The 26,822-nt window shown below is 44.4% G+C and overlaps 1 protein-coding gene across 1 annotated transcript in view; it reads left to right on the top strand.

Moving 5' to 3' along the window:
- The window catches only part of pak5 (p21 protein (Cdc42/Rac)-activated kinase 5), a gene marked incomplete at its 5' end in the record, with an annotated part of 94,633 nt that overhangs the window by 32,722 nt on the left and 35,089 nt on the right, over nucleotides 1–26,822 (top strand). The window contains one exon of the mRNA XM_080744501.1: nucleotides 20,416–21,258. Coding sequence (XP_080600627.1) covers nucleotides 20,416–21,258 — 843 coding nt within the window. The remainder of the gene's footprint in view (nucleotides 1–20,415; nucleotides 21,259–26,822) is intronic.

Here is a 26,822-nt window from a genome sequence, read left to right as displayed (position 1 = left end):
AGCATTGCCCAAATTATTTTGGGGGGGTCCCCGGTGATTAACTTAATGTGCAACGTTGTTTTCTCACTCAACAGTAAACAAACCACAATAAAGTCTAAGTGTATAGACTAGGGTATCTACACTTTTCTAAAGTGACAATTTAAGGACTTTTTAATAAAAAACGACAAACGACAAATTAAACATCTGCCTTAATTGTCAAATATTAGAGTCAGAAATTGTGAAAATAGTTGCGAGGCGCTGTGAGAATGTAGATCGGCTATTTTCACAATAGAGTGTTATACAAAATATAATTACTCAATTCTTAGTGCTCATCAGGGTGGGGGGGGTCCCCAGTTTAAAAAATATTATTTTGGGGGTCACGGCCTGAAAAGGTTGAGAACCACTGGGTTAAAGCAATGGTTCTCTACCTGTGGGCCGGGGCTCGCTGGTGGGCCGTGAGTATATTGCTAGTGGCGAAAACACCAAGGTTTTAACAATAGCCCACCCATTATTAGACCAACTGTTACTGTAAGTGGTCGGATGGGTGGGCTACAAGTGCTTGTGAGATTTTCAAGTGGGCCCTGATACAGAAAGGTTTAGAAATGAGAACAGCTGGATTAAACAATGAAACGTGTGTGTGTGTGTGTGTGTGTGTGTGTGTGTGTGTGTGTGTGTGTGTGTGTGTGTGTGTGTGTGTGTGTGTGTGTGTGTGTGTGTGTGTGTGTGTGTGTGTGTGTGTGTGTGTGTGTGTGTGTGTGTGTGTGTGTGTGTCTGTTAAGGGGTGGGGGGCTGAAGGACAAGACTGAGATTAATGAGCTCTAGCTGGTGAGTAATTGATCACTGTTTGGCAGCTGTCTGTCTCTGTGAGCCTGGGTAGAAGAGTAGAGTGTTGGAGGGAGTTCTCTCTCTCTCTCTCTCTCTCTGTCTCTCTGTCTCTCTGTCTCTCTCTCTCTCTCTCTCTCTCGGGGTGTCAGGGACTCAGGGTGTCGGCAGATCGAAACATTTCCCTGACAGTGATTGGGAGTTGCGCAAGAAACTTCTTGATCTGAAAGGACAAACCAAGCACATGATGCTAATAAGCTTTACCCGCACATAACATACAGCTTTGGTGGCCACGCTGGAAACTGAGTGGACAGTGTGTGGACCACGTCATCGCAGTGTCCCATTCCATTCTGTCTGGAAGACCTGTGTTGCATTTCTTTCTCCCCCATCGTCTCTATCGGGAGGAAACCTCATATGTTTTCAAATTCAAAAGTATCAAAAGTCGACAAGCTCAAAACACGCCGCTTCGAGCCGTGTTTTCAAGCTTGTGGCTCTGATACATGTGATGCTTTTGGGAGACGCTGTAGTATGATCAAGTAGGGGCGTTAATTTATGACCTTTGGGCCGCTCACATCTAGAGATCGCGCACGCGAGCTACATGGCCTCATCTCTATCTCTATTCAAAAAAAGAAAAACACGGCCCTGACTGTGGGGCCCCAGGCAGCCATCTAGGCCCGGCCCTGCACCGCCACAGGCCAATATTTGGGGAAATGTGTAAACATTTTGTAATTATGAGACACATCTGAAGGTATTGATTTTGTATTATGTTTTTTAGACAACTGCTGGGTGCATTCTGATTAACACACAGTCCCTGCCAAAAATAACCCTTTCTATGTAGCTCCCTGCCAGGCCCGATAATCCAGAGAATTGAATAAAAAAGATTTAATCGAAAACCAGAACAAAAAAATCGGAACTAAACCTCTCGGAACGGTTTCTTCACGGACCCATTTGATCGCTGCACTATTACCATGGCAACTGGCAACCGGAAGCAGATCCTTCCGAGCCATGGAATGGTTCCATTCACTCACTGTTTTTACAACACAGGAGCTAGTTCTTGAACAGATGGTCGCTTTTTCAAAGTTTTTATTTTTATTTTGAAGCGGTGGACAACGTAAACATGCACGATTCATGGTTGGAGTCCGATCGTGCACAACGGATATTCTTGCGACCATGTTAAAAGGTAAGAGAAGAAAGGCAGTGAGCTACATAGGGAAATTCTCGTGACTATCGGGACGTGCACCCAATGAGTTAAGGTAGTGAGATAATGTTTGCCTATAGAGGGTATGCGCGTGACATCACTGTTGCTGGAAGTTATGTGGGAACACGCCTACTGAGTGGCAAAAAAATCATTTCTGCCATTGACAGCCCATACATCCAAACAGAAAAGTCCTATCTGATTGTATTAAACAAAGTTAACTCACCAACATTGCGGCTGTACTGAAAGCTTGAATTATCCTCTTTCTATCTGCAAAGTTTTTGTTTCATAAAAATCCACCATAGGCATGTTATGAGCTACTTTCTGTTAATACATTCTGTGCAGGTTTTTATTTTTCCAAGTGTCAGAGTTTGGAAGCACTCGTTTTCAACAACACAACATCCTGCTGCCTCCTGCATTATGTGCAAATTAGAAACAGGTGGTATGCAGGGCCGTTGAGTGATTTGCAACTAGCACTTCCAAACTCCAATGCTCCATGCTGCTCAATGTTTTGCCACCCAGTCTAGATTAGGGGGGCGGGTCCCAGTGGACGTGCATACCCTCTATTATGACACGTCCACAATGGGGACACTGGGTTTGAAGTAGTTAGAAGAGCCCAATGACTTGGTGTTGCTTTATGTGTGTGTGTCGTTACGCCACAGCAGCTGATCTCTGCCACGCACACGGTGCCGTTGTGTCTCAGATTCCTGACATATCCGAGGACAGCGACACAGAGCCTCATGGCGCTCAGGGTCTCCCCATCGCCTCGCTGCAGCCGCATGGCATGCACTGAATAAAACACATCATGTTATGCCTTAGATATGTGTGTAATGCGTATCCGCTTCCACATGCTACTGTGTACATACTAAGAGGTTTGGTGTAGAGGGGAAAAAGAGCAGATTAAGTACAGAGTGAAAAGTATTGATGGTTCAAGTGGTTAAATATCTGAACTTAAAATGAATCCAAAATATACTGAGGATAGTGCTGTCAAACAATGAAACTATATGGAATCTATGAAAAAGTTGTGGGGGGTCCCTGCTTCATCTCTCTCTCAACTAAGGGGTCCTTGGCCTGAAATCGTTGAAGACCCCTGTTCTATACTGTACACACACATACAGAGAGAGAGAGAGAGAGAGAGAGAGAGATCGATCACATAAGGTGGAGTAAATGTAAAGTGTTCTTTAGAAAAGAGCTCCAGGTCTCTTGACCTCCGTGGATAATGGTGAGTTTGTTTGGGTGGGGGGGGTGGAGTAATTGGATGGAAGGGCACCACATGAAGCCATTAGAGATTAAAGTGCGTACATGATGCACGCACACGCGTGCATGCACGTTGACAAGATTTGATCTCGATCAGTGACTCTTCTATTCATGATGATGTTTCTTACAGATTCAAGAGGACTGCTCTAAGATAACTTTCTATGAATTCCCAAGTTGGCACCCTCTCTGTTCTTCCACATGGTGGCAGCATTGAGCTTCCATGGTGGCCCCAGCACACTAACTCAGACAGGCCCAGCATCACTGGGGTGCCACAGAGGGCCTGGCGCGCTCTGTTGCAAATGCTGCCCCCTCAGTTTGAGTTTTATGTAGATGTGGTGCCATGGCATTGGTCGGAAGGTTCATTAGTCCGAAGGTTCTTCAGTCCGAATTTGTTAAGAATACTATGCCTAACAGTAACCCTAACCCTAAACTTAACCTCAGTAACCCTAACTAAATTCGGACTAATGAACCTTCGGACTAATGAACCTTCGGATTTATGGGCAGTCCCCGTAGATGTTTTATGAAAATATATATATATATATATATATATATAAAAAAAGATGGCTTTTATCTTGAAACATTTCTTTCTTTTTATCTGAAGCTTGCTCAAGTCTAATTTACCACTACTTTACAATCACTGGAGCGATTACTCTCGGAAGCATTCATCTAATTATGTGATCCCGCACCAACCACGACGCACCATGTCATTTTGTGTGTCCCATACATATGTGTTCATTGAAGGAGGTTTACTTTACATGTGTTTGCTGCTGCTATGAATGTCATACCGTCATGTGGAGAAAAATAGCAGATATACAAAAACAGCAGATGTACAAGCTTGCAGTGTGGCAAAAATTACGCACTGTGAGTTTGACGGGAGAGAAAGATGCCCTCGGGAAACAGCTGTTTATTAATCACTGTAACGTTCACAAATCCTCATGTCCAATAATAAATCCCACTCGTGTTCGCCTAAAACATAATCAGCGACTCAGTTAATAACCTGTCAGGATTTCTGATTGTTCTGTGAAAGTCTGTCATGTAATACCTGACAGATAGGGTCATTCTGCACCCCCCCCACCACCCCACCCATACTCTGATGTGAAGTTATAGGGTTGACCTCATTATTTATGTGTGTGTGTGTGTGTGTGTGTGTGTGTGTGTGTGTGTGTGTGTGTGTGTGTGTGTGTGTGTGTGTGTGTGTGTGTGTGTGTGTGTGTGTGTGTGTGTGTGCGCGCGCATGCGCGCGCATTACTTTGCAAGTATTAGATTAGGTCTGAGGGGGCTTGGGTGCTATTAACCACTTAAGACCTATTTTATACTTCTGCGATTCAGAAAATCTCCAAGCAGTGTGACACAGTGTGGGCTTGTAGAACTACTATTTCCCCAAAAAAATGTCAAATTGTTGAACCTACCTGTATAATAAAGATAAAGAAAACGTTAGCACTCTTGTTGATTTGTCCAAATAAGGGCTATCACCTTTTTAGTCCCTCATAATTGGGTGATTTCATGTTATTTTGGACATGAAAGTGGGACAGCTCTACATTTTAATAAAACGTCTGTCAATATATATTGTGTACTGAAAAGTCAGACATCTTGTACATGGAGCAAGACAGTCAATAATGCCACAAATATAGACAGATTGATAGATGTAGCTATGAAGCAAAGAAATAGCCACATCCAACGCACTGTATCATAACGTAGCGAACATCCTACTAATAAACGTCCAAATGTCTGTAACAGCCGCATGCTGAAACAGTGCCCAAATTTGGAGATGACTGACACCACTGATATGTCTGGGTTCTCCAACATTACTTCTGAGACTCCTATAACCCAAACTGCACATAATTTGGAGCACATGAGTTCGAATGGGCAAGGACTAGTTTAGATAAACGTCAATTAGTTATTTATTGTTAAATAGGTTATTATAGTGTTTCAGCTAGTTTGACTAACTTAGCTTTTAGTACATCTTAAGAATATGTCACAGTTTTGCCGATAATCACCGGCGTTCAACAGTAACACATAATGACACCTTCTCAATAATATGCTATTACACTGTCTTTATGTTACTTCCTTTCTTTGATCTAAACACAGTCAATGTGACCGTGATGTAGACATATAATTTGATGACGCATCCAATTGAACGATGAAGCTTGTTCATTTCTATTGATAATGAACACCTTATCGATCCTGCTTATTGAGCCAGGCTTTGGCCCACGATTGACAAATTGAACAGAACTGGTATCTTTTATTAGGCGGAAGATAACTTTGACAACCCACTCACTGTGTATAAGCAACATGCAGCATTCATTTTGTCTAAAACAAATTCATAGGTACAGTTTGTACACCATGTGTTACTCAGTAAATTGCAGAAGAGGGCAGTAGAGTCTAAACTTTCAGCTCACTGTGTGTGTGTGTGTGTGTGTGTGTGTGTGTGTGTGTGTGTGTGTGTGTGTGTGTGTGTGTGTGTGTGTGTGTGTGTGTGTGTGTGTGTGTGTGTGTGTGTGTGTGTGTGTGTGTGTGTGTGTGTGGGTTAGGGTTAGAGAGAATTACAGAAAAATATAAGACACATACTGTACTGGCCATTCATAATAAGAAACAAGTTTGCTTAAAATGCTATTAAATAATAAGTGGGGAGAAAATGAAATGTAATTAGATAAGTACCAAAATAAAAATAAATAATATTGAATATCAAACCAATTAAATATTATTTATTCTTTATCAACAAAAAATGTTGCTGTCTTTATACTCATAAGTAGGATTTCGCCTATATATTTTACTGTCTTCACATTTGCATAAGGACATTTGATATTGTAGTCTTGAAACTGTCTTATTATGCATTGAATATCTCTCTCTCTCTCTCTCTCTCTCTCTCTCTCTCTCTCTCTCTCAAATCATGATTGTTGAATGCTGTTCTTTTCATGCGCTTGATCATCGTGGAAAAAACACTTTTCGGAACAGTGTCACATTTGCCTTGATATCAAGCATGTCTCTTGAAAGGTAGCAGACTTCAATCCATAGTGACTTTGCTGCGGTCTTGCATGTCAATGGTTGGTGCCTTGCATGGTTTCCTCTGCCATCGGTGTATGAATGTGTGTGTGAATGGGTGAATGTAATGCACAATCTCTGTAAAGCGCCTTGTATAAAGGCACTATATAAATGCACCATTTACCAATGGGCATTGATTGAGGAGGTGATCAATGGGGTGATGGAGTTCAGAAGTGTTAATGGCTTCTTATTAACTATCCTCATTGATTCTGAATAGAAGCCTTCTATTCAGATAATGTGGTGGTGAAGATTTGAATGACTTAGTCCTTTATAATTCATGAGGCTACTGATGTCTGTTTTCAACTGAGTATTGAGCTGTAGCAGAGGGCGATCACCTAGTGAGCAGGGTTAGGGTTAGGGTTAGGGTTAGGGCTACATCATAGAATATTATAAAATACCCTCATAATGACAGAAACCTGGATCTTCCATCATTAAAAAAGGCTGCTAGTCAGCAACAATCTTACTTGCTGTAATGTATCTGGATGTTTGGGAATCATCTGAAATGAGGGATTCCATGTTATTAAAGGGATGCTGAATTCTAATTGTAAAACATATATACAGTATATTATAAAATATAAATATTTTCTTTTGCGGATAGATACCAAACAATACCAAACTCAGGCACATCACTAATCTCCAAGCTTGAAACGTTATTATATGCGATCTGCTACTTATACTATTTTTTTATTAAAATCCTGAAAAGTAGTTTTAAGTAAACTCTTTAGTGTACTGTAGACAATGAGGTTTGGTGTAGAGTGTAAAGTTTGCCCCAGAATAGGGATACTAGGGTTCAAGTGGTTAATGCACAAAAAAAGAAAAAGAATGCAATCCTATCACACAAAGATTTATAGTAATTCTGAGGACCCCCTGTTGAAGAGCCTGGTGTACACAGGGGCGTCACAAGGAGGGGAAAAGTGGGACTGAGTCACTAGGGCCCCATTATTTTATACTTTAACTATTGAAAAATAGCAGATATACAAGCTCACAGCATGGCACTGGGGGGGGGTCCCTGGAACTAAATATTTTGAGATGGGGGTCCGTGGCCAAATACATATCATTTTGGGGGTCCTTCACATGAAAAGGTTTGAGCACCACTGACATACAGTAGAAACATACGTTTTTCAAAAAACCTTAGAAGGATTTGAAATATTCATAGAATTTTCATGTTTTTTTCAAAAATAACAGATCTACAAGCTCGCAGCGCGGCACTCGGTGCCGCGCTGTGAGCTTGTATATCTGCTATTTTTCAATAGTTAAAGCACAAAATAATGCGTTCCCACATTCCCACTCTAAATGGGTTAAACCCCCTCCCCCTATGAAGAACATGCATGGGGGGGCCTGCAGTGAATCCTTGTACCCGGGGCCCAGAATTTGGTGCGACACCCCTGGGTGTACAGGCAGTATAAATCATGTACAGGGGAGTACAACAGCAGACACTTGAAGGAGAGTGGTGAGCAGTGTGTCTGCTCCTGGTTCTCAAGGGCCTTGTGATAGCATCTCCCCTCCCAGACAGCACTGTGTTCAAAACTGGTCCACCATGGCCAGGGGTGTGTGTGTGTGTGTGTGTGTGTGTGTGTGTGTGTGTGTGTGTGTGTGTGTGTGTGTGTGTGTGTGTGTGTGTGTGTGTGTGTGTGTGTGTGTGTGTGTGTGTGTGTGCGTGCGTGCGTGCGTGCGTGCGTGTGTGCGCGCACGCACGTGCGTCTGCATCTCTGCAGTGTGTCGTGACAATGAGGTCTACAGACTTTGGAGTCTGCATTCAGTTAAGGAGAGAGAGAGAGATGGATGGATGGATGGATGGATGAAAAGGACGGAAATACAGGAAGAGAGAGATGGATGAGAAAAAGGAGAGAGAGAGAGAGAGAGAGAGAGAAAGAGAGAAATGGATGAGAAAAGGAGAGACTGTGTGAAATGGGGAAAAAGCAGATAGAGAGAGACAGAGAGAGAGAGATAATAGGTTTGTTGTATGTACAGGGAGGGGTGCAGGCTAATTTATATGTGACACATTGTTAACTTGAAAATGGAAAAAAAGGAAAGCCAGCAACATGGTTCTGGGATGGAGCGTAGATTAAGCGTACTTCCTTAAAGCACCATGCAGCTATCGCTCTGACACGTGTTCCTGACTGCCCTGTGTGTGTGTGTGTGTGTGTGTGTGTGTGTGTGTGTGTGTGTGTGTGTGTGTGTGTGTGTGTGGGCGTGGGCGTGGGCGTGTGTGTGGTGTGCGTGTGCGTGTGGGCGTGGGTGTGGGTGTGTGTGTGTGTTACTATACTTGTGGGCCAAGTGTCCCCACAAGTAAAATAGAATTAGAAAATTACTGTAGACGTTGTGAGAAGAAATGTTATTATTTATTTGGGGAGTTGAGCTTGCACTTAGGAACAGACAGAAGGTTAAGGATTAATGACATTTAAAAGGAAGGTTTAGGGGTTATGCCTGATTTATACAATACAGTAGCTGTGCACCGGTGTGCACAAAACATCTACACGCTCACACCGCTGATGTCCTCACAAGTATAGAGTAATACACGTGTGTGCGTGTGTGTGCGTGCATGCGTGCGTGCGTGTGTGTCATGATGCAACACTTCAGTCAGAGCCAGGACACATCATGTTGCACATGACCGTGATCTCTTACAGTAAAAACCTCCGTGTTCATTTAACAAATTAAAAGAACATCGAGGACTTTACTGCAGGGTGTGTGTGTGTGTGTGTGTGTGTGTGTGTGTGTGTGTGTGTGTGTGTGTGTGTGTGTGTGTGTGTGTGTGTGTGTGTGTGTGTGTGTGTGTGTGTGTGTGTGTGTGTGTGTGTGTGTGTGTGTGTAGGCAGGGGTTTGTCCAGAGTGGGTTGGTGTGTTGTAGTGGGAGATGCTCTGCAGTGGTAGTGCGTAATGGAGCGCAGCTGAGCACATACGTGTGTGTGCGTGCGTGCGTGCGTGCGTGCGTGCGTGTGTGTGCGCGCGCGCGCGTGTGTGGTAGGTGATGGGTAGTCAAGTGTGTTGAAGACACCCGAGGGGGATGAGATACACATCTGCCTCTGTGTCCGCATGGGTGTATGATTGTGTGTGTGTGTGTGTGTGTGTGTGTGTGTGTGTGTGTGTGTGTGTGTGTGTGTGTGTGAATTTCAAGTAAAAATAGAAATCAACTAGAAGCAGTGCTCTTCCGAGCACAGGTCTCCACCAGGCCGTGCGTCCTGGTGGTGCTACTGTATAATAGGCCAATGTAAAAAGGGTGGCATATGTTCTTCACCTTAGATCTTTCATGGCAATCGGACGCTGCATGCATGATTTCAAGCATTGTGTTCCAAAAATGTGTTTTGCTAAAGTCTACCTGCTGGTGGCGCTATAACAGGACAATGTTAAAAAGGTAGCATTTGTTCCTTGACCTAGTGGGAATATGTGTGGCAAATGTCACGGTAATCGCAGGCTGCGTTGATGATTTGAGGCATTTTGTTCAAAAACGGAGCAATCCTGCAAACTTTGGAAGCTAATATTAGCCAATCAGGATGGAATGTGAAATATCAGACGGATCGGACTTGATCACATGACTATAGAGATACTGTGTACCGATTTGCATGATTTTTGGATAAAATCTCAAGAAGTAATATCCAAAAATGTGTTTTACATAAGTCGGCCCAAAGGTGGCGCTATAAAAGGCTGATGTGAAAAATGCAGGGCAAAGGTTTATCCTTAGCCTCTAGGGAGTGCGCTTACAAAGTTTGAAACTGATCGGTGGAGTTATAGGTAAAACCACAAATCGGGCTGTTATAGCGCCACCATGAGGCTGATTAAAAAGAAATTAAGTGGCATTTCTTCCTCGGCCTAGTGGGAACGTGTGTGCGCGATTTCATGATAATTGCACTTTGCGTTTGTGATTTGAGGCATTTTGTTCAAAACGGCTCAATCCCACAAACTTTGGAAGCTAATCTTAGCCAATCAGGATGGAATATGCAAAATCGGACCGATCCGTGGCGATCACATGACTGTCGAGATATTGCCTACCGATTTGTAGGATTTTTGGACAAAATCTGTAAGAGTAGTGCCCAGAAATGTGTTTAGCAAACATCGACCACTAGTTGGCGCTAGAAAAGGCCCATTTGAAAAATTTAGGGCAGAGGTTCTAGATTGGCATCCAGGGAATGTGTGTGCTCACTTTGGCAGCGACCGGGCCAACGGCGACTGAGATTTGGCGCTCACAAACTGCGAGGACGCATGGACGCACGGACGGACGCACGGACGGACGCACGGACGGACGGACGCACGGACGGACACACGGACGGAGGGGAAAACATACTCTCCCTCAGCCTTCGGCTGGTGGAGACAATAAATATATGTGTCCCAATCTCCCCAGGAGCCAGTCATTGCAATTTTTTTCATTTTCATATTTTCATTTCATTTGAAAGCTGGGGATCATAGCTACAAAATGATATACTGGTTGTGGAGATTGACCCAACAGTTTTGAAGATATGGCTTATAGAATGATGCCATGCTGAAATAGGACTTTTGAGATATTCAAGTTTTAAATAAATTTCTAACCTGCAATGACCTGACTCCGCCACATGGGGAGCAATCTTCAATTCAATCTTCAATTCAAAGAAGCTTTATTGGCATGAGAACACAAACGTTTACACAGTGGTGGAAAAAGTACCAACATTTTATAATTAAGTAAAAGTATCAATTCTGCAATGTAGAATCACTCTGTTACAAGTAAAAGTCCAGAATAAAAAATGTACTTGAGTAAAAGTACAAAAGTATTGGTATCCAAATGTACTTAAAGTACCAAAAGTAAAAGTACAAAATGTTTGAAAATAGCAGATCTAAAAGCTCACAACGCGTCGCACCGCAATGCGTTGTGAGCTTGTAGATCATCTATTTTCAAATAGCCTTGGTATAACATAGGGCTAAAGTGGTTTATGTATGTTTTAAAATGTAGTTATTGCTCTCTAAAAAGATAATGCCACAACAGCATCTAAAGCATTATTGGGCTAAATGTAAAGACGCTACGCTGTGCCAACCGTGAAGCAGTTTAACCAATTTGCTACATACGTCTACACAAACGGTCAGATTACAAAGATAAATTGCTTAGTGAAGGCTCACAGATGTCACCATAGGATACGCTCCAGCAGAATGTCCCGTAATGATCGTATTATTTAATGAGGAGCATTTTAATCCGATCGGTCGTCGTTTCCTTAAAAAGGTATTAATGTATCTAAGTGCAGTACACCTCGCAACCGATGGGGTCGCATGGCTGAAAAACAACAGAAAATGGCATCTGATCGGATTAAAATGCAGTTTATTAAACAATACGAAAGATACGGGTAATTCTGCTTGAGCGTACCATACTGTGACATCTGTGAGACTTCAGTAAGCACGTTATCTTTGAAATATGAAGGTTTTTGTAGACGTACGTAGCAAATAGGATTAACTGCTCAACACGAGGTTGAAGTGAATCTATTACGTGTGCAACAGGGCTAACTGTGCTAAATGTAGCATAATCAGTGTTTGTGTAACTTCAGACAGAAGGATTATTTGACCTGATAATAAAACACAATCTACAGGCTTAACCGCCTCGCGTTGTGAGCTTGTAGAAGAGAGCAACAATAGAGTTGGGTCACGTTTTATTTGTTTATAGCCTGCAGCTAGCGCTGCAGCTAGCGCTAGCTAACGCTAGCTAGCGTTAGCCGTTAGCCACTCATAGCCAGTCAACCAGAATAGTCTACTCTAAAGTCAACTTTCCGACGGCGAGTGAACGATTGCATTCCATCCATGTTTTCTTGGCTGTCAATTTATTGTCCAAAAAAACAAACACCCTGAACGTTAGAATTAGATAGTTTAGGACGACACTGATCTATTCAATGCTAAGCTAACTCAGTGACAAAGGAAGCTTCCGCACCGGAGCTTCACAGAAGACAAACGCATACGTCACAGACGCCTCCAGACAGGAACGGATCATTTCACCAGCGTAGAAGAAGAAACAGCGGAAGAACGGCGGAAGAATAATAAATAATAATACACAAAATCATACATTACGTGGTTAATAATTGTTCATTTGGAACACACGTGGCATTAAATTAATGGGATAAATACTGTGGGTTGCGTCGCTAAGTAATGGAGTCCCGATATTACCGCATTTGGCTACAAACGGCTAACAAAGGCTGGCTAGTTAGCATTTTAGCTAATATAAACTGGGAGGACTAACAGAATTATGTACCGATCTCTCACATTAATTAAAAAAAGTCTTATTTACATGCAGAGTTAAGCTCTGGCGTTTAAGTGAAATGTAGCCTAGATATTATGAGATGCTGTTGTGGCATTAAAAAAAAAAGAGCAAAAAAAAAAAAAAAAATCATTTTGGCTACAGGGAATAATGACAGTCCCCGAGATGACTAGCTGCTGGGGGTGCTGGGACACATATACTACTGCTACTACAGTACACTCCATTCATATACAGTGTGTGTGTGTGTGTGTGTGTGTGTGGGTGTGTGTGTGTGTGTGTGTGTGTGTGTGTGTGTGTGTGTGTGTGTGTGTGTGTGTGTGTGCGCACGCACGGCGGTGTGTGTGTGTGTATGTATATATATATATATATATATATATATATATATTTAACTCATTCTGTGCCTATCCCGAACATGTTCGGCTTTATTTCAATCCAATACAAAAAAAAATTTTATTAATTGACTTACCCTGAGCTGCTTGTAGAGTCGTGGGTGGTCCTGGCTCGTCCTACGCTAGCCAGCTAGCCATTTTACATGGTCCGACGATATATTCCATTAAAAATGGTTTAAAATACATTTTTGAGCCCCCCAATGTTCACCAAATGTTCAGCGCCGCTTCCGGAACGACGTCCAGTGTGCCTATCCCGAACATGTTCGGCTTTTTTAATGAAATGAATAAAATGATCCGAGGCCTTCTGAAGCCTGAGCCTAAATTTAAAATCCAGTGTTCCAAATCCGGGGGCCGCCATGCCGGCCGTTACCCGCGAACGGCGCCGCGAATCGCCGCCGAATCCAATGAAAAACCACATCTTTGGAGGCCCATATCTCTGGATTGTGTTTTTAGGGATGCGCGCCGAGGTTTATTTACGGCGAAATCGCCGAAAAATGATCTTTAAAATGACAAAATGGGAATAGCTATTCTGTTAGCATTATCATCCGGGACCTTTCCATGACGTGCACGAACGTGAGCACGCGCGTCACTGCAACATGAGTCCCCGGATGCTAATGCGCTCGCCTATGGGACAAACCCTGGCATTCTTTGGTGCCCTCTAGGGGCTGGCACTGGAAGCGTTAAAAAAAAAAAAAAATATATATATATATATATATATATATATATATATATATTAAAAAAAAAATATATATATATATATATATATATATATATACACATCCCCATGTGTGTATACATGTGGGTGGCAGTGGCTCAGGGGTAGAGTTGCCATCTTAGATGACAAAGGGTTCCCAAGTTCGATCCCGGGCTCCCCCAGAGTTAGTGTCGAAGAGTCCTTGAGCAAGACTCTGAACCCTAATTGCTCCCGATGAGCAGGTTGGTGCCTGGCATGGTTTCCTCTGCCATTGGTGAATGAATGGGTGAATGTACTGTAATGCACAATCAATGTACAGCGCCTTGGATGAAGTCGCTATATAAATTTACCATTTACCATTTCATACAGTAGTATATGTACACATACCGGTATATCTCCAACCCAGAAAGCTTGTTGTAGCTTTCTATACAACAATGTACAGTACTGTAGCTTAATGAAGGAATAACAAGGGCAAACGTACAGCAATGCTACACTTTAACTATGAAGACAATGTTGTGACCCGTTAAATAGCTGCAGTATCCAAACAACAGCGAAGCTAAAATGTCAGGCTATGGGAGGCAGCTACCAGAGGAGCCCCCCCTCCCCCTTCCCCCCCTTCCCTCTGTCCATACTGGGACTCTGGTGTCTGTCCCGGGACCCTGCTGTCTGTCCCGGGACCCTGCTGTCCAGCCAAGCGGAGCCTGGAAGGGGGTTGTATAGCTATGGAGTCACGGGAAGGGCAAGCTCATTAATTATCTGCCTCTCTCTCCCTTCCTCTCTCTCTCCTCCCATCCACACACACCTCCCTTCATTACCAGCAAGGTTAATCCCCCCTTATCTCCCAATGAGCCTCATTTTTCATCTCTCTCTCTCTGTCTCTCTGTCTCTCTCTCTCGTTCCCTCACACCCCACCTGCTCCAATCCTCTCTCTCCAGTCGTATTGCCACAATATCTCTACCTCCCTCTCTGTGATATTCCACGCCTCCGATTATTCCTCTCCTGTTTCTATTTTCCTGAATTCATAATCCCATTTTTTTGTTGCTTCCCTTCCCTTCCCTTCCCTTCCCTTCCCTTCCCTTCTCTTCTCTTCTCTTCTCTTCTTTTCCCCTCCCCTCTCTTGTGCTTACCTTGAGGTGTTGAGAGGAGGAGAGAGAGAGCGAGAGAGAGAGAGAGCAGAGATCTATTACAGCTTATCACTAAAGGACAGGCCAACGCGGCGCAGCGCTGAAATATGGCTGCTGTCAGAGCAGGCGCGGAGCACCGGAGCCGGACAGTGATGCTCCCTCCCGCTGCTGTGAGAGCCAGGGAGAGAGGAGAGGAGGCTGGGGTTATAGGGACCCTAATTCAAATTAATGGAAAGATTCTCAGGCTTGATGGGAACCGTTTGACAGTGATTTGGCACACAATTAACCTTGTCTCTCTCTCTCTCTCTCTCTCTCTCTCTCTCTCTCTCTCTCTCTCTCTGACCCCCGTACTCACCTCCCTGCTTTCACTTTCTGCCCCCCCCTCCCCCTGCCCTCTCTCTTCCACTCGCGCTCTCTCGTTCTCTCCATCCTCTGTACCTGTCACGCTCTTTGACACACGCTTCTTATTGATTATGAGGCGAACGGAGGCGATGCTTTATTAGATAATGTGACGTTCCCCCGCTCCGTTGTCCGGCCGGCGAAATCAGCCGTGACTCAGCAGCGTGACGGAAACCTCGGAATTTACACTCGTGATAACAACCGCCTCCTTTACAACCTCACCGCAAGCTTTATTAGCACAGAGGACTAACAGCAGCAACCACCAGTCCATTACTGTAATGTCCTTCATCATCTTCATTCTCTGTCTTTTAATTTATTTATTTATTTCGTTCGTCTATGGAATTATAAAAGAATATATGGAATTATAAAAAAACATTCATGCATTTGCCTCCATAGAATGCATTCTTTTCCAATAAGAACATGGTTGATTAATTATACCACTTACCATGGCCACTTTGTAAGCCGTGGCAATCATTTAGAAATTCATGTCATGTTTTTTTGTTATATTAAAATCCATATAATGTTTAAGGATGGGTTGTATGTAGCTAAAGATCCAATGAACCTACAATTTGTATTGTGTATGAATAGAAAAGTTATGTGGTTAACGGAAATAAATTCAGGCCAATCAGAAAAGTGCATTGCTATTGCAGATCTACGAGGTTCTGTGTGTAAAAGGAAAAAAAGGGCAAACCAAGTACAGAGCCAAAGGTCAAGTTTACTAAGTATTGAGGGTTAAATGTATGAACATACACATTAACACGTTAGCAGGGGGTCCCTGCTTCATCTTTCTTTCATCCGGGGGTCCTTGGCCTGAAAAAAAAAGACCTCTGAATTAAGCAGAAAGAATAGTTCCATGTATGGAGAGATGAACTGTGACCTGCTGTGTGCTGTGTTTGCTGTGTTTGTGCACACGTCTCAGCCTCAGCTCTGCAGCAACGCCACTGGAACGTCTGTCCACTGTTTGATAGATGTCCAGGCAGTGACCTGTTTAAAAAGCCCTTTCTGTTTGCTGCCCTCGCCTCTCCTTCTCCCTTCACCCCTCCTCCCCTCCCCTGCCCTCCCCTCTCATCCACCCCACTCCGCCCTGTGGTTCCATTTGTAAAAAAAGCTTCAATATCTGCTCTTATCGCTATTGTTTTTTCAGTTAAAAACAATGACAAACATATCAGAGAGTCTATACATTTCCGCAAAAGGAAACGTATGTATTTACTGTAATCCAAAAGCAACATATCGCCACCGGTCCCCCCACCTCCCTGCAAATCCAGCTCTGCCTCCACCCCTCACTCCTCCACCCCTCGCCTACACCCCTTGCCTATACACCCCCTCTGCCTCTCAGCAAGACAGTACTCATTGGTTTACAAGCGGTTTCACCTTGGGTTCCAGTTCACAGCACCAAACATCCTGGCCTCTCAAACAGAGAGAGAGAGAGAGAGAGAGAGAGAGAGAGAGAGAGAGAGAGAGAGAGAGAGAGAGATTAAATAGTTAGTTGAGCTGAGGCTTCATACGTACACATAGATGGACAGACTGGGTAGCGTGTGTGTGTGTGTGTGTGTGTGTGTGTGTGTGTGTGTGTGTGTGTGTGTGTGTGTGTGTGTGTGTGTGTGTGTGTGTGTGTGTGTGTGTGTGTGTGTGTGTGTGTGTGTGTGTGTGTGCGCGCGCGTGTGTGTGTCTTGGGGGATGGGGATGTCCCTGCGTTTGCAGCGAACATGGAAAGGTGATGATTATCGCAGCTTTTCTCTGGCTCAGCACATGTGACATGGGGCGAGTTACTGTACAGTCGGTCACGTATGACAGAGAGAGAGAGAGAGAGAGAGAGAAGGCGTCTGTCAAAGTGTGCTGATGCAACACGCTTCTTACTGCCCACAGAGTTCAGATCAACGGGAAGAAACCTGTCAGAGGGAAGTGAGGAATAGAGAGGTGAGGTGACAGTTAGGACTTTATTGATCCTGAGGGAAAAGTCAGGTGTCATACAATACCTGCCCTGCAGTAGGGCATGAAACACAGATACAGGTAAGAAAAGAAAGATTACAAAAGGTAGATAGATAACAATTATTAAACATTGGACTTCCTGTGTTAGCATAATGTATGAACTATGAAACTTTTTTTCATGTTTATTTTATTTGACAGGGAAACATCCCTTTAATAATTAAAGAGGTGTTTCACTTTAAAATAAAATAAACACAAAAAATATATACATGGAGTAATCACGGTGTCATCCAGCTAAACACTTGGAATACGGACAACTACGTACTGTATACTGTACACAGTCAATCTTCAATGAATATGAGCAGCAATCCTCTTATTATGATTCTAGTGTACATCCCAGTAGAACATGAGCAAAAATAGCTGAGGAGGACTTAATTAATCATTAAAATCGGCACCCAAATGGTCCCAAAAGTGCCAGGCAGCGTGCAGACTACTCTGTCATGGTTGGCTCACGCCTGTTTCATTGTAACTGACAAAATAAAGCCCTGCAGTTCAGCATTAGCAGGTAACTCATCAAATAATGTTCTGCTGTGTTATGACTGCAGCTTTATGAAGCTATACTAATAATGTTCTGGTCAGCTGGGAGGGCTGTGCCTTGAGATAAGAGTTTGAAAACACTCTGACACCACATAAATACAGAAGTCATATCTGAACATTTCATTGCTAAGTAATAAAGGGGTTTACAAGGGATTTGTCTTGGCTTGAGGTGCCCGTGCTTTAGGTGCCAGTGACAAAACAATTAACAGTTAGCACCTCTGACGAGGTTCAAGGACACAGCATTCAGGACTCATGGTAGTGCGACAGAAGAGATGCATTCTGCAAGTACAGTGCTGAGAGTAAATGTACTTAGGGACGTGCAGAGAAGGGAGGCAGGGGCTGACATTTCTAAAAGGGCCTTTTGGTAGAAATATCGAAAATAGCTGACCTCCAAGCTCACAACGCGTCGCAGAGCTTGGAGGTCAGCTATTTTCAGTGTGTGATACCATACTGAACTAAGCATAATCAAGTCAATACTGGAGATGTCGTGTAACGGCTTGGATTTCTACACCTTCAGGCATGGCATGGAAAGAGGGTATTTGCATTTATTTCACCATAGTAAAAAACAAATTTATGGTCAGGAGAGGGCACTCTTTACAGACTGATAAAATGGCAAGGCTCCAGCCCCTTTTGAAGTCTATGTGTGCACGACACGTGCCTGGTTACTTTACACCAGGGGTTCCCAACCGCCGGTCCGTGGACTGGCGCTGGTCTGTAGGAGACATCTACCACCGGTCCGCAAGAAGGCGGCCAGGAATTCCAAGTGTATGGATTGTACAAATTAAGGCTGGGCAATATATATCTACCTTCATCGAGGTATCACCATGCGAGGTATACTGTAGTGTACATACCGACAAAGGCGGCTTGAAATGAGGTATTGGTGTATGTGTCAAATTAATGTACAGACACACTATGCATGCACGTAGCACTTGCAAAAAAGCTGAAGAAAATGGAAAGAAGCCATTTCATTTCTTTATTCTATGTGTACTGTGCAGTGTGCATGCTTGGATATGCTATTCATTATCTGGGTTAGGCAGTCAGTGGACCTAAAGCAGAAAAACATTAAAAACTATACAATGCAATTGTTTTGACTAATATCGTGAGTAATATCGACATCGAGGTATTCAACAACGTTATCAAATATCGAAGGTTTTTCCTAATATCGCCCAGCCTTAGTACAAATATATATATTTACGAACTATCGGCCGGTCCGTAGTGACAGCAAGGTTGGGAACCCCTGCTTTACACACGCACGCACGCACGCACGCACGCACGCACGCACGCACGCACGCACGCAGGCAGGCAGGCAGGCAGGCAGGCACGCACGCACGCAGGCAGGCAGGCAGGCAGGCAGGCAGGCAGGCAGGCAGGCAGGCAGGCAGGCACGCACGCACGCACACACACACACACACACACACACACACACACACACACACACAAATTGCCATGTAAAGTGCTTAGTTGAATGTAGGAGGGGATGAGAACCACCCACGTGCGTTTATTCACTCACTCTAAGCATGTGTGTATGTGCGAGTGAGTGTGTGTGTGTGTGTGTGTGTGTGTGTGTGTGTGTGTGTGTGTGTGTGTGTGTGTGTGTGTGTGTGTGCGTGCTTGTGCCTCTTTCCACGTGTGTGAATGCAATCACGAGCCTGGCGAGCGGCCGTAACAAATGTCACGACTATTAATTTAACCCGATCAGCCCACTGAAAGTGAAGCTAATCCGTAGCGAGGGAAATGGGGCAGGAATTAGCCGTCTCAATCTACTGCTGCTTTCCTCTTAACATCCAAGGTATCTCTGCTGTCATTGGTTTCCATAGAGTTTGTAATAATAAGCTGCATTCCCAGCTGGCAGCATACAGCCGTTGTGTGGAATTCATGCCTTTGTTGCTCTCTCGGATATAGATGCTGGCATTCACTTTTACTGCAATTGATGATTCACCACTTGAGCCCTATATACTTTGTCATACAACAAAAAGTGAGAATAGCTGTTGAGAGGATGTAGATATCGTCGTTGTTGGGTGGAAACCTCGTATCTCCTCAAATGTGTACGTTCTTTCGCAGTAAAGCCGTGCTTCATCATACAAGGCCGTCGCACAAAAGTAGTGAAAACAGTAGATCTATAAGCACACAACGCCTCGCACTGTGCTTGTAGATCGGCTGTTTTCACTAGTTTAAAACATTTTTTAAAATGATAAATGCAAAACGAATGGTTTTGGACATACAAGGTTTTCAACAACAATATACTATTTTTGCTTTATTTTCTTTTGCTATTTTTTCTCCTTCCTCTTCTTCTTCTTCATCTTTTCTTTTTACAGATTTGTGTAATTCTTCGCCTATAATGGTATGACAAATGACCAGTAACCAAAAAGGGGGTGCAAGGTTGAAAGTGGTTAATTTAATACTTGTCACACATCCCTGATACACGTGAATTGAAATTCCAGCTGGAATACTGTAGTGTTAAGGTGCGTGTTCCAGAGTGAACAGCATTGGATCCAAAACACGGGGAATTCCAATTCGTTGTCCCTTGGCTTTCAGGCAGCCTGATTGGCTGGCCTGAAACAGACAGGCTTCACAACCCAATATATAGGGTTATTTACCAGATATCCATCAATCCAAACATGAGTGAGTTCTCCTGTGTGTGTGTGTGTGTGTGCGTGTGTGTATGTGTGTGTGTGTGTGTGTGTGTGTGTGTGTGTGTGTGTGTGTGTGTGTGTGATGTGTGTGTGTGTGTGTGTGTGTGTGTGTGTGTGTGTGTGTCTAACAGCGCATGTACTCGCTCTCTCCCGTAGACCATCGTCCGAGGGAACCGCCCACCCAAAGACGCCTCCATCAATGGCCTCCTGGAGGACTTCGACAACATCTCGGTGACGCGCTCCAACTCCCTGCGCAAGGAGAGCCCGCCGGGGGCCCACCAGGCCGGCGCCGGGGGCCCCAAACCCCTGCAGGGCGGCCACGCCCACCCGCCGGAGGAGAATGGCTTCAACCACTACTACTCCCGTTACTCCTGTGACCTGGACGTGTCTAGCAGGGACTTCCCCCCGGAGGTGGGAAAGCCCAGCTTCTCGGTGGACGGGGACTGGTCCATGGGGCGACACTACCGCTTCCCCAAGCAGAACGGCCACTCGCACCCCATACGCAGCCACTTCTACCCGGACGCCATGCCCCAGAAGTCGGACTACGGCAAGCTGCCCCCGGACTACCACGCCTACCTGGAGAGCAAGGGGCGCTCGGCCGACGAGGTGGCGTCCACGGTGGGCAGCGGGGTGGGCTCCAGCGGGTACTACCGCGCCTCGGTGGGCGGCTCCTCCAGCCAGGACTACCGGGACACGTCGGTGGGCACGCCGTCCCGCGCCTCGCTCCACAGCGAGCAGATCAACTACCCGGACAGCGAGTGGAGCTATGGGGCGCTGAGGGACGAGTACGAGAAGCGGCCCAAGAGCTCCTACGTGGGCCAGACCAGCCCCACGCCGGCCATACGCCAGCGCTCCCGGTCCGGTTCTGGGCTGCAGGAGCCTAGCGTGCCCTATGCTGCCAGTGGGGCCTTTAAGAATCCACCTCAGGCCCATCCCTACAGCTCCTACACGTACCCACGCCTCTCAGAGACCCTCGCCAACTCACCCACTCTAGCCAAGGTAATGCTTCCTTTTCTGCTCTGTCCTTCACTGGACATAGTAGTCTGTTCGTGTTCGTGTTCATGTCCTTCACTGGATATAGTAGTCTGTTCATGTCCTTTACTGGATATAGTAGTCTGTTCGTGTTCGTGTTCATGTCCTTTACTGGATATAGTAGTCTGTTCATGTCCTTCACTGGATATAGTAGTCTGTTCATGTCCTTTACTGGATATAGTAGTCTGTTCATGTCCTTCACTGGATATAGTAGTCTGTTCATGTCCTTTACTGGATATAGTAGTCTGTTCATGTCCTTTACTGGATATAGTAGTCTGTTCATGTCCTTCACTGGATATAGTAGTCTGTTCATGCTTGTGGCTCACTGGATATAGTAGTCTGTTCATGCTCTGTCCTTCACTGGATATAGTAGTCTGTTCATTGCGGCTCAGCGACACCAAAGGTAACATTTTTGTGCAGTTCTTTAACCCGTCTTTTAGGTTTTCTCATCTGTTGCTGGTGATGAAATAACAATATAATGACCAGTGATTTACCAGTACTGAGGTCACTGGCAAACCTGGATAACCAGTAGAGTGAAGATTACGCGTGTATCAAAACACCGTCTGGGTTAAGATAAATGAGTGCTTGTTTTTGGTGGAGATGACGGAGGCGTGCCATCTCAGGCGACCTTGATCCATGTGAGACACGGCTGAGCGAGCGGTCGCGACAAGTCGCCGTGTTGAGCGTTGCGAAGGTCGCATGAGCCGACTCAGCACCGTTAGAAGCCAGAATAGTACATTTTCGTCCCCCCGACTTTCGGCACCTCCACGCGGTCCAAGTGAACACAGCGGAGGGCTCCCTACCTCCGGTTCAGCTTCCACGGGCGGATCTTATTATCATAACCCAGACTGTGTTTTGATACACACAAAGATTACTCTCCAATTCCCCCACACTCTGTCATCCTCCTACTGTACCGTCTCTGTCTCTCTGGGACTCTCTGTCTGTTTCTCTCTTTCTCTGTCTGTCTCGCTCTCTCTTTCCTTTGCTCTATCTTTCTTTCTATGTTTCTCACTGTCTATTTTGATCTTTCTCTCTCTCTCTCTCTCTCTCTCTCTCTCTCTCTCTCTCTCTCTCTCTCTCTCTCTCTCTCTCTCTCTCTCTCTCTCACCTCTTGCTCTCTCATTCTCTGGATGTCTCGCCGGCCTGCCCAGTAGATAGATGGTGTCAGCTGCTAATCTGGTCTCCCCCGGTGGAAGCGGGCTCCAGCACATCCAGTATTACCCCGCTGCGGCTGTCCCTCTCTGTGAGCGCCGATCAATTAACGCTACACACACTGACCATGAAGCAGATAGCCCTGAGAGAGAGGCACAGACACAAAGAACCAGAGAGACAGAGAGAGAGAGAGAGAGAAAGAGGCACAGAGAAAATGAGACAAGATAGGGCGATGAGAGAGGAAGATATATGGGCGGAATAGAGAGAGAAAGAAGGGGCGGTTAAGATTAGGTGGAGAGGAATAGGCAAGAGAGAGTCCCATAGAGATGAAAAATACATAGATGTCATACAGACATACATATACATACGTAGATACATACATACATCCGTAGATACATACATACTCAAAATAACATTTTTGCCTGTTTGAGTATAAGACAATAGGATTTGAGGAAGAGGTCAAATGAGATGAGAGATTATTAAACGATATCGTACAGTATACGGACTGCACGCCCACTTCCTATAAGAGTATATCTACACAAATGATTGTCCTCGTACAATAGGCTATGATCTCCCTTTGCGTGTGCAAAGCTCATATACGTATAAGTGTATTGGTAGTTGGAAAGCACTCTGCAGCGTTCTTCACACCCCTGTCACATGCCTGTGACATGCTCTGGTGGAGCGCTACCAGCAGCTATTGGCGCCTGGAGGTCACAGAGAAACCATACAATACAGTCAATGGAAAACAAGCAACAAACAAGCTCTCCATTCGTCCATGCCTTTAACCAATTGAACCCCATGTGGTTGAGCAGAGCCCCTCTCAGGGCTCTGTGCTAGTGTATTTTCTATTTTCGCTCCGCATTCAATATCTTCACCGAAAATAGCAGATCTACTGGCTTACTATCTGCTATTTTCTGTGAAGAATCTGATATGATCCTGGGGTTTAAAGTGGTTCAACTTCAATTTCAAATTCATTGTCACAGTTTTGCAGTTTTCAAGAAAGGGGAGAAGAATAGAGATAGATAGAACTAGATAGAACATGTATGTCAAGTATTTCATGCTATCGTGAGCAGAGTAAAATATGTACTCTACTGTGCATAAGGTTAGTGGTTAAACAAATGGCAATGGAATTAGGCAGTTAAAATAGCAGCAGATATAGTAACCTATATAAACATAAGGAGCGTGGTTTAAATATCCTTTAGACTGTGACATTAAAAGAAAACCTTGTCAATTTTTAATCTAAATCTCATTGTTCTTTCTGAGAACATCTCCTCACAGGCCTCCTCACATCAGAACGATGGGATTAAGGTGGAACAATTGGCTTTAAGTTTGTGCAGTACAGTAGTAGTGCTGGCTTTAGTGTTGGCTTTAGACTCTGACATTTTAAGTTCATGCAGTGCAGTAAGCTACCGTTGGAGTTCCATTGAATCTGATAATCCATCTTTGCCACATCTCTATTATTCTCAATTTACACATACCGGTAATAGGATCTCAAACTAGCCAAATACACAATACACTCTACGCATGTCAACATGCGTAGAGATTGCGTACAGTACAGCTACAGTAAGTTTCTCAACCACTGACTCGTGACATGACTGTGGGTCATAACATGGGAAGTCTGACAAAGTAGGTCTGTTATTTAATATATTGACTGGCCTCTGACTTCTTCACCAAAGACGGAATCTAGGCTTGGTGCGAAATTGGTAGTGAACCACTCCATTACCACAGGTTGTTTACATGACAGAATATGTACCTACAGGTACATAAAAATATAGCAGAGAGCAATGGCTCAGCCAGCGAGTCAATGCAATGACTGTATATGAAAGGTCCCTTTTACTTTCCTTAATAGCATATTCAAATTTCAATACTTTCGTATCACAGTGTGTCATTATGGGACCATAATACACTAGTATGTAGCGCCGTAGCACCAGTCCACTCTCCCTCCTTCACACACTGCCAGCTGTAGTCAGGAACAGTGGCGAGGCGAGTGGGGCTTGCTGATGCAGATCCCAGGGTGCCTTGATGAAAAACCATTTAACCTGCACGCCTCAGTAAATAGCTACTCAGGAGAAATGTACCCCCCGCACACACGCGCACACCCACACATGCCTACGCACACTTCCAGCAACAGTTATGGATAATGCAAGACCAGCAGGATTGGAGGTGCACACTGGGGGGTCATTTTTCCTGACAAATGAGACTCATTCTGAGGAGTTTGTTCTTGAGCAAGGATGATTTCTACCATTGAGAAGTAAAGGAAAATGTACATACAGAGATGGGGAAGGCCTAATGGGGAAGGGAAAGCAAAATATGATATGAGAGTACAGGCGGTTTCTACGAGAGGAAAACTGGAGACGGAAGTTTGATTGAATGCATTGAATGTCAATCATAGCCAGGTAGACAAGCTTTTAAATAAACAATGTTTTTTTCCCCCTTAGATAATTGGATTTTAGGAAAATCAAATAAGACATATCAGACATTGTTTTCTGATCTTTAGTTTTTCAATGTGTGTTGTTGTCACAAATGTATATTTTGTCACAATGGCCGACATATAAACCAGAATGATCGGTCTGTTATATACTGTATGTAAGTGCTGTCCAAATTAACACGTTATTGACCTTTCATTAATGCATGAACGATTTTTATCGCATTAATCAACAGTAAAAAAAAAAAGAAGAAAATAAAAAAATATATATATTTTTTTTACACTTTGAAGCATCCGTAGGTCTAAACTTTCTAAAGACCCCCCACTTCCTGCTCTGAATACTAGCTCTAAACCAATCACAGCAATTGGGGGCGGGATGTTAAGGACAATCTTGTTTGGGATTCACTTAACCAATCACAGCGACTTTAGAACGTGTAATTTCTGCCCCTCGCCGGTTCTGTCTACATGCAGCGCATGGCCAGCGAGAGGGAGCTGACACTGTATCCTCGCTGCGAAGCTCATATCCCGGCCACAAGCATTTGGAAGTTGGCTTGTGTCTCTTCCAAACTTCAGGTGTTTCCTTGGCTTCACTGCCGACAAAATAAACTTGACACTGGGCTGAACATCAGTGTGTGTGTCTGTGTGTGTGTGTGTTTAATGTATTGGATACATAACAAAAGTATAGTCTAATAATAATACATATAATACATTTGGATGCATCCTTCTCTGTATACAACACATTATTTCAGTTTATCATTCAAATTTGACTGGTTAAAAAAGATGTGATTATTAGGCGATTAATCGCTTGGACAGCACTAATATGTATGTATATACTGTATGTTCAAAATGGTTGTTCAGGATTCAACAAAAAAATGCAAAAGTAGCAGATCTACAGTATAAGCTGAGCTGGAATTAAACAGATTGAAGGGGTTTTGATCATGTATTTGTCGTTCAGTCGTTTCCTACAAAAGGAAGTGGGTGAGAAACAGACCACGGTTTAGGAAACAACATTCCCTGTAATCTGCATTGCAAGGCTTTATTGGGGTAGGAATAAAACCTTACAGTAAAATCCTCAGTGTTCATTTAACTAGAACTAGTTTACAACTGGAACCCTTATGGGTCCACTGTTCTTCTTGGCTCATGGATCTTGTAGGGGGGAAAAAGCCTTCTCTTCCCTTTCTCTCATTCAATCCACTCACACTGCTGAACTAAATCCTTCTTTTTTTCCCTGCCGTTGTTGTGAGCTGGTTGGGATGTAACAGTAGACAGCATGGGGAATTGGCCACACACACGCACGCACAGTTGCGCACACACACGCACACACGGCTAAGCGTGCGTGAGCATGGTACAGCAGCAGCTCTGGGTGACAAATTGATGTTGCAGCACTTTCTCTTTCTGCAGCTTTAGCATAAAACTGGCCCTGCGATGTTCCACCGCCGAATTCAATTTCACAGTTGAGTTAGGTTGTTGATTACCCTGCCAAACTCAGATTAATGCACGTTTAACCAACATGGATCAGCAGGCCCTTGGCTGACAGCCAGCAAGCCAGACAGACAGACCGCCAGTCGGCCAGTCAGTTAGCCAATCAGCTAGCCAGACAAACAGGCAGACAGTCAGTCAGTCATCCAGTCCAGTCCAGTCCAGTCCAGTCCGGCCGGCCAATTGGTCAGACAGACAGACAGACAGACAGACAGACAGACAGACAGACAGACAGACAGACAGACAGACAGACAGACAGACAGACAGACAGACAGACAGACAGACAGACAGACAGGCAGGCAGGCAGGCAGGCAGGCAGGCAGGCAGGCAGGCAGGCAGGCAGGCAGGCAGGCAGGCAGGCAGGCAGGCAGGCACACCAACATCATTTTCCCTATCAGGCACTTCCAACCGGCACACCATGGGTGCCAAACTGCAGCCGGAAGTTCGGCAGAATGCATTGGAGTCAGTGAAAGCC

The sequence above is a fragment of the Nannobrachium achirus genome (assembly GCF_963921795.1).
Source record: "Nannobrachium achirus genome assembly, chromosome: 16".
Classification (NCBI taxonomy): domain Eukaryota; kingdom Metazoa; phylum Chordata; class Actinopteri; order Myctophiformes; family Myctophidae; genus Nannobrachium; species Nannobrachium achirus.
The sequence above is the reverse complement of the archived record's forward strand: the minus strand, read 5'-3'. Positions and strand labels throughout refer to the sequence as shown.